Here is a 12,054-nt window from a genome sequence, read left to right as displayed (position 1 = left end):
CTCCCTGTCTCCTTGTGATTGGCCCAAAGTCACCCAGTCGCCTTTCATGCCTAAGGCGGGACTAGGACTCCCTGTCTCCTTGTGATTGGCCCAAAGTCACCCAGTCGCCTTTCATGCCTAAGGCGGGACTAGAACTCCCTGTCTCCTTGTGATTGGCTCAAAGTCACCCAGCTGGCTTTCATGCCTAAGGCGGGACTAGACCTCCCTGTCTCCTTGTGATTGGCCCAAAGTCACCCAGTCGCCTTTCATGCCTAAGGCGGGACTAGGACTCCCTGTCTCCTTGTGATTGGCCCAAAGTCACCCAGTCGCCTTTCATGCCTAAGGTGGGACTAGGACTCCCTGTCTCCTTGTGATTGGCTCAAAGTCACCCAGCTGGCTTTCATGCCTAAGGTGGGACTAGACCTCCTGTCTCCTTGTGATTGGCCCAAAGTCACCCAGTCGCCTTTCATGCCTAAGGCGGGACTAGGACTCCCTGTCTCCTGGTGATTGGCCCAAAGTCACCCAGCTGGCTTTCATGCCTAAGGCGGGACTAGGACTCCCTGTCTCCTTGTGATTGGCCCAAAGTCACCCAGTCGCCTTTCATGCCTAAGGCGGGACTAGGACTCCCTGTCTCCTGGTGATTGGCCCAAAGTCACCCAGCTGACTTTCATGCCTACGCGGGACTAGACCTCCCTGTCTCCTTGTGATTGGCCCAAAGTCACCCAGTCGCCTTTCATGCCTAAGGCGGGACTAGGACTCCCTGTCTCCTTGTGATTGGCCCAAAGTCACCCAGTCGCCTTTCATGCCTAAGGCGGGACTAGGACTCCCTGTCTCCTTGTGATTGGCCCAAAGTCACCCAGTCGCCTTTCATGCCTAAGGTGGGACTAGGACTCCCTGTCTCCTTGTGATTGGCTCAAAGTCACCCAGCTGGCTTTCATGCCTAAGGTGGGACTAGACCTCCCTGTCTCCTTGTGATTGGCCCAAAGTCACCCAGTCGCCTTTCATGCCTAAGGCGGGACTAGGACTCCCTGTCTCCTTGTGATTGGCCCAAAGTCACCCAGTCGCCTTTCATGCCTAAGGCGGGACTAGAACTCCCTGTCTCCTTGTGATTGGCTCAAAGTCACCCAGCTGGCTTTCATGCCTAAGGCGGGACTAGGACTCCCTGTCTCCTGGTGATTGGCCCAAAGGCACCCAAGCGGATTTCGTGCCTAAGGCGGGACTAGAACTCACCGTCTCCTGGTGATTGGCCCAAAGTCACCCAGCTGGCTTTCATGCCTAAGGCGGGACTAGGACTCCCTGTCTCCTTGTGATTGGCCCAAAGTCACCCAGTCGCCTTTCATGCCTAAGGCGGGACTGGGACTCCCTGTCTCCTGGTGATTGGCCCAAAGTCACCCAGCTGGCTTTCATGCCTAAAGCGGGACTAGGACTCCCTGTCTCCTTGTGATTGGCCCAAAGTCACCCAGTCGCCTTTCATGCCTAAGGCGGGACTAGGACTCCCTGTCTCCTTGTGATTGGCCCAAAGTCACCCAGTCGCCTTTCATGCCTAAGGTGGGACTAGGACTCCCTGTCTCCTGGTGATTGGCCCAAAGTCACCCAGCTGGCTTTCATGCCTAAGGCGGGACTAGACCTCCCTGTCTCCTTGTGATTGGCCCAAAGTCACCCAGTCGCCTTTCATGCCTAAGGCGGGACTAGGACTCCCTGTCTCCTGGTGATTGGCCCAAAGTCACCCAGCTGGCTTTCATGCCTAAGGCGGGACTAGGACTCCCTGTCTCCTTGTGATTGGCCCAAAGTCACCCAGTCGCCTTTCATGCCTAAGGCGGGACTAGGACTCCCTGTCTCCTTGTGATTGGCCCAAAGTCACCCAGTCGCCTTTCATGCCTAAGGCGGGACTAGAACTCCCCGTCTCCTGGTGATTGGCCCAAAGTCACCCAGCCGCCTTTCATGCCTAAGGCGGGACTAGAACTCCCTGTCTCCTTGTGATTGGCCCAAAGTCACCCAGCTGGCTTTCATGCCTGAGGCGGGACTAGAACTCCCTGTCTCCTTGTGATTGGCCCAAAGTCACCCAGCTGGCTTTCATGCCTAAGGCGGGACTAGAACTCCCCGTCTCCTGGTGATTGGCCCAAAGTCACCCAGCCGCCTTTCATGCCTAAGGCGGGACTAGGACTCCCCGTCTCCTGGTGTCTATTCTGATTTCTTCGCCTCTAAACCAGACTGGATTTTCTGACATATCTTCTCACGGTGGAGGAATCTAGAACAACTGAATATTTTCTGAACTTATTTCCTGCGTTTTCTTGGTCCCTGAAAAGTTGACGCGATAGAATTTGTTTTGCAACATGATATCATGGGATAGAATGCAGGTAGTCCTTGGCTTAACGACCACCACAGAACCCCAAAGTATCCGTTGCTAAGCGAGATGTTGGTTAAATGAGTTCGTCCCCCATTTTATGTCCTTTCTTTATAACCAGTTGTTAAGTGAGTCACACGGTGGTTATTAAGTGAATCTGGCTTCCCCATGGCTGGGCACCACCACCATCATAAATACGGGTTGCCAAGCCTCTGAATTTTGATCCCCGTAACTGCGGAGATGCAACGGTCGTAAGTGCGAAAAATGGTTCCAAGTCACCTTTTTTTCGGTGCTGTTGTAACTTCGATTGGTCGCTAAACCAACTGTTGTTATTGGGGTTATTGTTTTACAAAATATTGCTTAAGAACCTTTTTCTCTCTTTTTTTCCCTCTTTCTTGTCTCTCTCTCTCTCTCTCTCTCTCTCTCTCTCGCACCTGGATCTCCAGCCTAAACAGGTGATGTTTTCAGGCGAGGCAACGCACAGGAAGTACTACTCCACCACCCATGGTGCTTTGCTGTCTGGCCAGAGAGAGGCGGCTTATCTGACCGAAATGTACCAAGATCTTCTGTCCTGCAAGAATTAAGAGAAACAGGACCTGCGGAAGATATTTTAACTTTTAATTCCTTTTACTGTTGTGCATCTAAACTGGGAATCCCCAAACATGGCCGCTTTAAGATTTGTGGACTTCAACTCCCAGAATTCCTCTGGCTGAGGAATTCTGGGAGCTGAAGTCCACAAGTCTTAAAGGGGCCAAGTTTGGAGACATCTGGATTCTAAACCAAATTTTCCTTTTCCTCTCTTTTTTTTTTTAAAAAAAAACAGCCGATCCTAGAAACATTTTTATCTTTTGATATGACCAAAACTAGTTTTCGCTATTTTAACCCCCTAGTTGGTGGAACATCGTTTTGTTTTCCCCGTTAGTGTATCGTTAACAGGAAAGGCTGTTCCTTTGGCCTGGGCGGAAGTGGATTTCTCTTGTCCGGCCTTTTCTCACTTCTGGGAAAGATTTCTCTCCGTCTCTTCTTTCTTTCTTTCTTTCTTTCTTTCTTTCTTTCTTTCTTTCTTTCTTTCTTTCTTTCTTTCTTTCTTTCTTTCTTTCTTTCTTTCTTTCTTTCTTTCTTTCTTTCTTTCTTTCTTTCTTTCTTTCCTTCCTTCCTTCCTTCCTTCCTTCCTTCCTTCCTTCCTTCCTTCCTCCCTCCCTCCCTCCTCTTTCTTTCTTTCTTTCTTTCTTTCTTTCTTTCTTTCTTTCTTTCTTTCTTTCTTTCTTTCTTTCTTTCTTTCTTTCTTTCTCTCTTTCTTTCTTTCTCTCTTTCTCTCTCTCTCTCTCTCTCTCTCTCCCGGTATTGTAAGTGCCTTCTATAGTTCAATAAATGTTGCAGTGGTCACTCTTTTCTATGTGTGGGCAGCATTCCTTGTGAGAAGCATCATGACACTTTTTCCTCCTCCTCCTCCTCCTCTTCCTTCTTGCAAATCACAAGAAACTACACAGGTTTGTTATTTTGGTAGTGGAGCACTTGTTTTTCTAGAATTTTCTGTCATTTCCTCAGCCGATGAGGATATCCAGGAAGGGTGGTGCGGTGTTGTTTTCTTCTTCCTTTGTGAACTTTATTTCTTTGAAGATGTCAGTTTTGTCATGTGTCTTCCTTAGTTGTTCCTTTTTTAACAGGTATCGGCTACATGGGGGTGGGGGTAGAATTATGGCCCTTTTAGGACCTGTGGACTTCAATGCCCAGAATTCCTGAGCATGGCTGGCTGAGGAATTCTGGGAGTTGAAGTCCACAGGTCATAAAAGGACCATCGTTCCCTCATGCCGGCTGAGGAATCCTGGGAGTTGAAGTCCACAAGTCATAAATGGACCATCGTTCCCTCATGAATTAGGGCGTTGAAGTCCATAAGTCATAAGTGGACCATTGTTCCCTCATGAATTATGGGAGTTGAAGTCCACAAGTCATAAATGGGTCATTGTTCCCTCATGAATTATGGGAGTTGAAGTCCACAAGTCATAAATGGACCATTGTTCCCTCATGCTGGCTGAGGAATTATGGGAGTTGAAGTCCATAAGTCATAAATGGACCATTGTTCCCTCATGAATTATGGGAGTTGAAGTCCACAAGTCATAAATGGACCATTGTTCCCTCATGAATTATGGGAGTTGAAGTCCATAAGTCATAAATGGATCATTGTTCCCTCATGAATTATGGGAGTAGAAGTCCACAAGTCATAAATGGACCATCGTTCCCTCATGAATTCTGGGAGTTGAAGCCCATAAGTCATAAATGGACCATTGTTCCCTCATGCTGGCTGAGGAATTCTGGGAGTTGAAGTCCATAAGTCATAAATGGGTCATTGTTCCCTCATGAATTATGGGAGTTGAAGTCCACAAGTCATAAATGGACCATCGTTCCCTCATGAATTAGGGCGTTGAAGTCCATAAGTCATAAGTGGACCATTGTTCCCTCATGAATTATGGGAGTTGAAGTCCACAAGTCATAAATGGGTCATTGTTCCCTCATGAATTCTGGGAGTTGAAGCCCATAAGTCATAAATGGACCATTGTTCCCTCATGCTGGCTGAGGAATTCTGGGAGTTGAAGTCCATAAGTCATAAATGGGTCATTGTTCCCTCATGAATTATGGGAGTTGAAGTCCACAAGTCATAAATGGACCATCGTTCCCTCATGCTGTCTGAGGAATTCTGGGAGCTGAAGTCATAAATGGATGATAGTTCTCCACCCCTGGTCTCCATATATACCAGATCCATGCTTTGGGTCCTCTGTGTGGGAGTGCTGTGGTTTGTAGACACTGCATTACTGCAGTTTCTGCTGTGAGTCCTTAGTTTGGTGATCGCACAATATAACTGCTACCCTCAAAACACTTGGAGAAGAGTTAAAAAGTAGAATTTAGCTTGCACCCCTTCATTTGGGCACCAACCTGCTTCACCTACGAATACTCCAGTAGTTTATTTTCTCTTTCCCAGATATAACATCATATGGTTGGTAGGTTCACTGTGGGACGAGCTGCCCTGCGTGATGGGGGGTGTGGATTTCTCCTGCCGTCCTAAATTTAGCAATTGTTTACAGCTGGGATCATTTAAAATTAGACCTGTTTGGAAGTTGTGGGAGGGCGGTTTCCCGTTCAAAATGAATCCAGGATGGAAGAAATGCCGTCATATTTTCACCTCTTCACTCAGATGACATGGAACCAGAGCAGTCATAGAGCAAGCGTGTTGGTGGGGTAGTATCAAGCCTCAAATGTCCAGGAAGCTAAGCAGGTCAGACCTGGGTTTTGTTTGGATGGGGCACCATCTGGAAAGCAGGACTGGAACTCACAGTCTCCTGGGGATTGGCCCAAAATCACCCAACCAGCTTTTCGTGCCTAAGGTGGAATTAGAATGCCCCAAGTCACCCAGCCGGCTTTCGTGCTTAAGGCAGGACTAGAACTCACCATCACCTGGTCATTGGCCCAAAGTCACCCAGCCGGCTTTCGTGCCTAAGGCAGGACTAGAACTCACCATCACCTGGTCATTGGTCCAAAGTCACCCAGCCGGCTTTCGTGCCTAAGGCAGGACTAGAACTCACCATCTCCTGGTGATTGGCCCAAAGTCACTCAGCCGGCTTTCGTGCCTAAGGCAGGACTAGAACTCACCATCACCTGGTGTTTGGCCCCAAATCACCCAACCAGCTTTTCATGCCTAGGGTGGAACTAGAATGCCCAAATCACCCAACCAAATTTTGCGCCTAAAGAGGGATTAAAATGCCTTTTATGCCTTAGGCAGGACTAGAACTCATCAACTCCTAGCGGTTGGCCCAAAGTCATCTAGTTGGCATTCCTGCCTAAGGAGGGACTAGAACTCACTGTCTCCCAGCGATTGGCCCAAAATCACCCAACCAGCTTTTGTGCCTAAACAGGACTAGAGCTCACCATCTCCTGGTGTTTGGCCCAAAGTCACCCAGTTGACTTTCATGCCTAAGGAGAACTAGAACTCACCATCTCCTGGTGATTGGCCCAAAGTCATGCAGCTGGCTTTTGTGCCTAAGGTAAGACTAGAACTCACAAGTCTCCTGGTGTACCAGCCATCATTCCTGCCTAAGGCGGGACTAGAACTCATTCTCTCCTGGTGATTGGCCCAAAGTCACCCAGCTGTCTTTCATGCCTAAGGCAGAACTAGAACTCACCCGCTCCCAGCGATTGGCCCAAAATCAGCCAACCAGCTTTCGTGCCTGAACAGGACTAGAGCTCACCACCTCCTGGTGTTTGGCCCAAAGTCATCTAACCAGCTTTCTTGCCGAAGGCAGAACTAGAACTCGCTGTCTCTAGCTTGGTGTTTTCAGCGCTAAACCAAATTGGTCATCATGAAACTTGGCCATGAGACATTATTTTGCCTGTTACGTCTCTATGCCAGGATATCTCGCTGATTTTAGTTATTGCGTTGAGTTTAATTAAATGCTGCCCAAAGTCCATGCCGAATGGGACGAGCTTTCTAAATCTGAATTATAAACTTTGTTTTCTTTAAAAACAGCCGAGACCCCTCACTGGGGGAGCCCTTCATCCCATTAATAATGTTCATGGTTCTCTTGGGCTGCTTTTTTCATTTCTCCAAGGGCTGCTTGTAGCTTTATGACCAACACTTGATGGTCTGCCTGGGAATTTCATGGTCATATTGGCAGTGCTTTTGGGACGCACCTTCTGCCATTCTGCAGTAGGTATCTCTGCAGCTAGATCCCCTGCGGTTGGGAAGGATGGGAGTTGTGATCTGGAGGATCACCTGGAGGATATCCAGTTATGCCATTGCTTCCGGGACAAACTTTCGCAGTATTTTGCAGACATATTCCCGAAGACTCAATCTTGCATTAATAATAACATTGGTTATATTTTAAAAGGGCTTTAATTCTCTGCTTTGAAGTTTCCCATTCCAAACAGAAATCTTTTATTCAAAAATGGTTAACTCCTGCCCTCTGGTGTTCACGTCTGTAAGAGAAAAATCAGAATATGCTCATTTCTGAGTGATTAAAAAATATACCACACATTCTAGGGCTATTCAATCTGAGCTGCAAATACAGCAGTCCTCTATTTATGACTACAATTGAGTCAGTGGTGGGATTCAAATAATTTAACAACCGTTTCTTTGCCGCAATGATTTCTTCCAACAAACCAGTTCACCAAACTGCTCAGAAAGTTAACAGCCGGTTCTGGTGAACCGGTGCGAACCAGCTGAATCCCACCACTGAATTGAGCCCAATGCTTATGTTGTTACGTGAGATGGTTGTGGAGTTTCTTTTGCCCCACTCTATGACCATTTTTGCCATAATTGTTAAGTGAATCACTGTAGCTGTTAACATTAGTAACATGGTTGTTAAGTGAATCTGGCTTCCCACATAGACTCTGCTCCTGGGCCACCGCCACCATCGTAAGTATGAGTCAGCAGTCAAAGCGGCTGAATTCTGATCATGTGACCATGCGGGATGCTGCAACGGTCGTTAAGTGGGAAAAAAACAGTCGTAAGCCACTTTTCCCAGTGCTGCTGTGAATTTGGTCACTAAATGAGGACTGCTTGGATTCAGATGGCAATAAAGAGAAATGGAAAACCTTAAACCGTTAACCTTGTGCCCTCTAGTGGCCCCGTGGATGTTTGCAGCTAGATCTGCTGGCTGCATCGTTTTCATGTCATGCTTATCTTTGATCGATTATTTAATGTTACGTTGGTGTCCAAATTTAATGACCGTCTGGAGAGATTTTCTCCAGAAAGGATTACAAAAATTATGTTCAAAAGACTGTGAGTGTGAAAATTAGCTGTGACCTTATCCCTGCAGGACCTGTGATGCGAAAATAAATTTAATCTCCTTTAACTCCCAATTAGTGGCAGAACAAATGATATAGAATAGAATAGGAATATAGAGTTGGGCGGGACCTTGGAGGTCTTCTAGTCCAACCCCCTGCCTAGGCAGGAAACCCTACACCAGTTCAGACAAAGGGTTATCCAGTATCTTTTTAAAAACTTCCAGTGTTTGGAGCATATGATGTCCAAAGTTGTCAGCTAGGGGTAATAATAAAAGAAAGTCTGTTAAAATAAATGATAATAAATAAAGTCTTATCTGGTTGATTTTTATTTATTGCATAACATCTAAAACGAGATGTAAAATGGCCATCGAATTGGGCTCACACCATACCCTAGACTGGACCAGAAGGGAGTTGGGTTTGGTGTATTATGGAAAGCATCAATTAGCATCCCAGGTTGTTCTAGGGATGATGAAGGCCGCAGGATAGAAGCCAGAGGTTGTTTTAGTTCCACCTTAGTCATGAATGCTGCTGCGGGTACTTTGGGCCAATCACCAGGAGTGGGTGAATTCTAGTTCCCACCTAGTGTGAGAGCCAGCTGGGTGGCCCAATCACCAGGCCTGAAAGTCGGCTGCGTGACTTTGAGCCAATCCCCAGGAGAGGCTGAATTCTAGTTCCCCCTTAGCCATGAAAGTTATCTGGGGTGGTTTGAGGCCAGTCTGTTCTGACCCAGCTTCCAAAACACAGCAACCCTCTTGTGGGAACTCAAAAGATTCCTTTATTAGGAATGTCGGCAGCCCTGGCGAAACGTTTCTCTCTTACCGCAGGATAACGTTTGTCTGTCCATCCGGAGGATGAATAGTCTGCCACACCTATCCATCTCCGCCCCCTGCCTTTGATCCCCAGAGCTCGGGTGGGGCTTCACTAGCAGCGGTGGCTCTTCTGTCCCAAGGACTGGCTCATAGATTTCCACGGCTCTCCTCTCCTCTGCCTTCTGTGCTTCCACGCGTCAGGCACTGGACCCGGCTGTTCCTCCTCTTCTTCATCAGCCATTTCCAGACCTGAGGGCTGATGGACGGCTCAGGCTCCGCCTCTGTCTCTCTCTATGTGCCCTCTTCCCCCTTAGAGCTCCCAGGTTGCCCTGATGCTGAGCCTGATTCCCACACCTCCTCCTCCTCCTCCGATTTGGTTGCTGGAGGGGCCGACGACCAACAGGCCACACCAGTCACTCTCAGCCCAACCCTCCTCACAGGGCTGTCACTGAGAAGGATTATTAGATAGGTTCGCCGCCATGAGTTATCTGTTGCTTTGGTCATAGTTCTCCTCCTGCCATTTAATATAATTTCCTAAGCCCTCTGCACTAACACAACTTTGTGTTATGTGCTGTGGCCTTTTGTACATGTGTGCAACATCACAATATGTGCAGAAAACTTGGTCCTCAACACCAAGAAGACCAAGGAGCTGATAGTGGACTATACAGAAGGAAGAGATCAGACCTCCAGCCGTTGCTTATCGAGACCGAGTGGAGCCAGTGGCCAGTTTGAGGTTTCTGGGTGTTACCCTAAAAGAGGACCTGACCTGGGGGGGCTCACATTGCAGCCCTGGTCAAAAGGGCCCAGCAGAGATTAGACTACCTGAGGCTTCCCAGGAAACAACAGCTGGATGGAAAACTGCTGGTGACCTTCTCCCGCTGCACCATAGAGAGTATCTGAACTTAATGCACCTGTGCATGGTTTGCCAATTTCACAGGGGCAGATAGGACAGCACTCCAGAGGGTTAATGTCATTGCCCAGAGGGTCAATTGGTTGCCCTCTCCCCTCTTTGGAAGAGCTTTATAGCTCCCGCTGCCTTAAGAAAGTTCAAAACATTCTCAAAGATCCATGTCATCCTGGGCACCCCTTTTTTGGAGGGGGGGGGGAAACTATTACCATCTGGCAGATGGTTCAGGATAATAATAAAAACAGGGACAAATAGGCTGAAAAACAGCTCCTGTCCCAGGGCAGTAACTCTATTGAATTCTATTGTATAGGCAATATTAATGCAATATCAGGAGTTTTCAATTCAATGTATAGAATGTGAAGGATGGGTGTTTGTGTTCATTTTCCTAATCATAATGTACACTGAAGATAGTATTTAATTTCGTCGTACGAGGTGCAGTGATAAGAAAGTAAACTAAACTGAACTGAACTGAACTAAACTAAACTAAAAACTGAACTGAACTATAAATTAAAAACTAAACTAATCTGAACTGAACTGAACTAACTGAACTAAACTAAATTAAACTGAACTAAATTAAAAATTGAACTGAACTGAACTAAACTAAACTAAAAACTAAACTGAACTGAACTAAATTAAAAACTAAACTAAACTGAACTAAACTGAACTGAACTAAACTAAACTAAACTAAAAACTAAAATGAACTGAACTGAATTAAACTAAAAACTAAAATGAACTGAACTATAAATTAAAAATTAAACTAATCTGAACTGAACTGAACTAACTGAACTAAACTAAATTAAACTGAACTAAACTAAAAACTAAACTGAACTGAACTAAATTAAAAACTAAACTGAACTGAACTGAACTGAACTAAACTAAACTAAACTAAACTAAACTAAAATAAAATAAACTAAAATAAACTAAACTAAAATAAAATAAAATAAAATAAAATAAAATAAAAACTAAACTAAACTAAACTAAACTAAACTAAACACTGAACTGAACTGAACTAAACTCAACTAAAAGCGGTGGAACCAGTGGCACAATGGTGGCCAACTGGACAGACCCAGTGCAAATTTTGCTGGTATCGTGTACGGTGGCTTTCCCTGATATTTTACCCTGAAAGAAAAACTACAGATTGGCTTCGACTTACAACAGTTCACTTAGTGACAGTTCAAGGTTACAAAAGGGGCTTACAACCATTTCCCACACTAGCAGCATCCCTGCAGTCATGTGATCAAAATTTGGATGGCGGGCAACTGGTTTGTTTTTGTACGGTTGCTGTGTCTTGGGGTCGTGTCATCCGAGTTTGGTGACCTTCCGACCAGCGAACTCAACGGGGAAAGCCAGATTCGATTAATAACCTTGTTACCAACTTAACTGCAGTGATTCACTGAACATCAAGTGGCAAGAAAGTTGACAAAATGAGGCAAAATTCACTTAGCAACTAGAAATTTTGGGCTTAGTTGTGGCTGTTAGGGGTTTTTATGAGCTGTAAGCCATATTCATCTCAATTATGACACATCACGGCTTGAACTATCTTGCTTTGCATGCAATGAGTCTATCTCATATATCAGCTTCACCTTTTAAGTTGCATTACTGAAATAAATGAACTTTTGCACGATATTCTAATTTTTTGAGTTTCACCTCTATTGTATGCTGATTTTCCTTGATATTGTTCCAATGGTGCTTTTTCTGGAGGCAACTGGACTTTCTGTTTTTTTTTTCTTTGAAGAGGTTTCTCTTCTCACCCAAGAAGCTTCTTCAGCTCTGACAGGATAAGTGGGGAAGGGAAGGATTCGTATTCCTTGCAGACAGCTGGTCATTTGCATCCTTTTAGAGGGTCGTTGAGGCTGCTTGGAGGTTTATCTGTGTCCTCAGGGTCCTCACCACCTGAGTGGTGCAAATGATTCCTGTGGTCTGCAATGTTTTCTCTGGAAATCCCTTCCTACTCCCACACCATTCGAAGGGGGTCCATCCCAAATTGTGTAGCTAAAGGTCTGTAGAGATTCTCAAATCATCCAGAGATACACAGATAAACCTCCAAGTGGCCTCAACGACCCTCTAAAAGGATGCAAATGACCAGCTGTCTGCAGGAATATGAATCCTTCCCTTCCTCACTTATCCTGTCAGAGCTGAAGAAGCTTCTGGGATGAGAAGTGAAATGCCTTCAAAGGAAAAAACAAGAAAGTCCAACTGCCTCCTGAAAAAAGCACCTTGGGTGGACAACCATCGCC

The 12,054-nt window shown here is 46.0% G+C and overlaps 2 protein-coding genes across 7 annotated transcripts in view; one reads left to right on the top strand and one right to left on the bottom strand.

Moving 5' to 3' along the window:
- The window catches only part of SMOX (spermine oxidase), a 65,604-nt gene extending 61,890 nt beyond the window's left edge, over window positions 1-3,714 (top strand). For all 6 annotated transcript variants that reach the window (XM_087935661.1, XM_087935666.1, XM_087935662.1 and 3 more), the window contains exon 7: window positions 2,770-3,714. In XM_087935661.1, the coding sequence (XP_087791787.1) occupies window positions 2,770-2,907 (138 nt within the window). In that variant the 3' untranslated portion in view covers window positions 2,908-3,714. The remainder of the gene's footprint in view (window positions 1-2,769) is intronic.
- ADRA1D (adrenoceptor alpha 1D) overlaps window positions 1-12,054 on the bottom strand; it is a 288,706-nt gene that overhangs the window by 224,071 nt on the left and 52,581 nt on the right. The window lies entirely within an intron of this gene.

Source organism: Pseudonaja textilis, chromosome 6, assembly GCF_049901715.1.
Source record: "Pseudonaja textilis isolate UNSWEBS1 chromosome 6, rPseTex1.2, whole genome shotgun sequence".
NCBI lineage: Eukaryota > Metazoa > Chordata > Lepidosauria > Squamata > Elapidae > Pseudonaja > Pseudonaja textilis.
The sequence above is the reverse complement of the archived record's forward strand: the minus strand, read 5'-3'. Positions and strand labels throughout refer to the sequence as shown.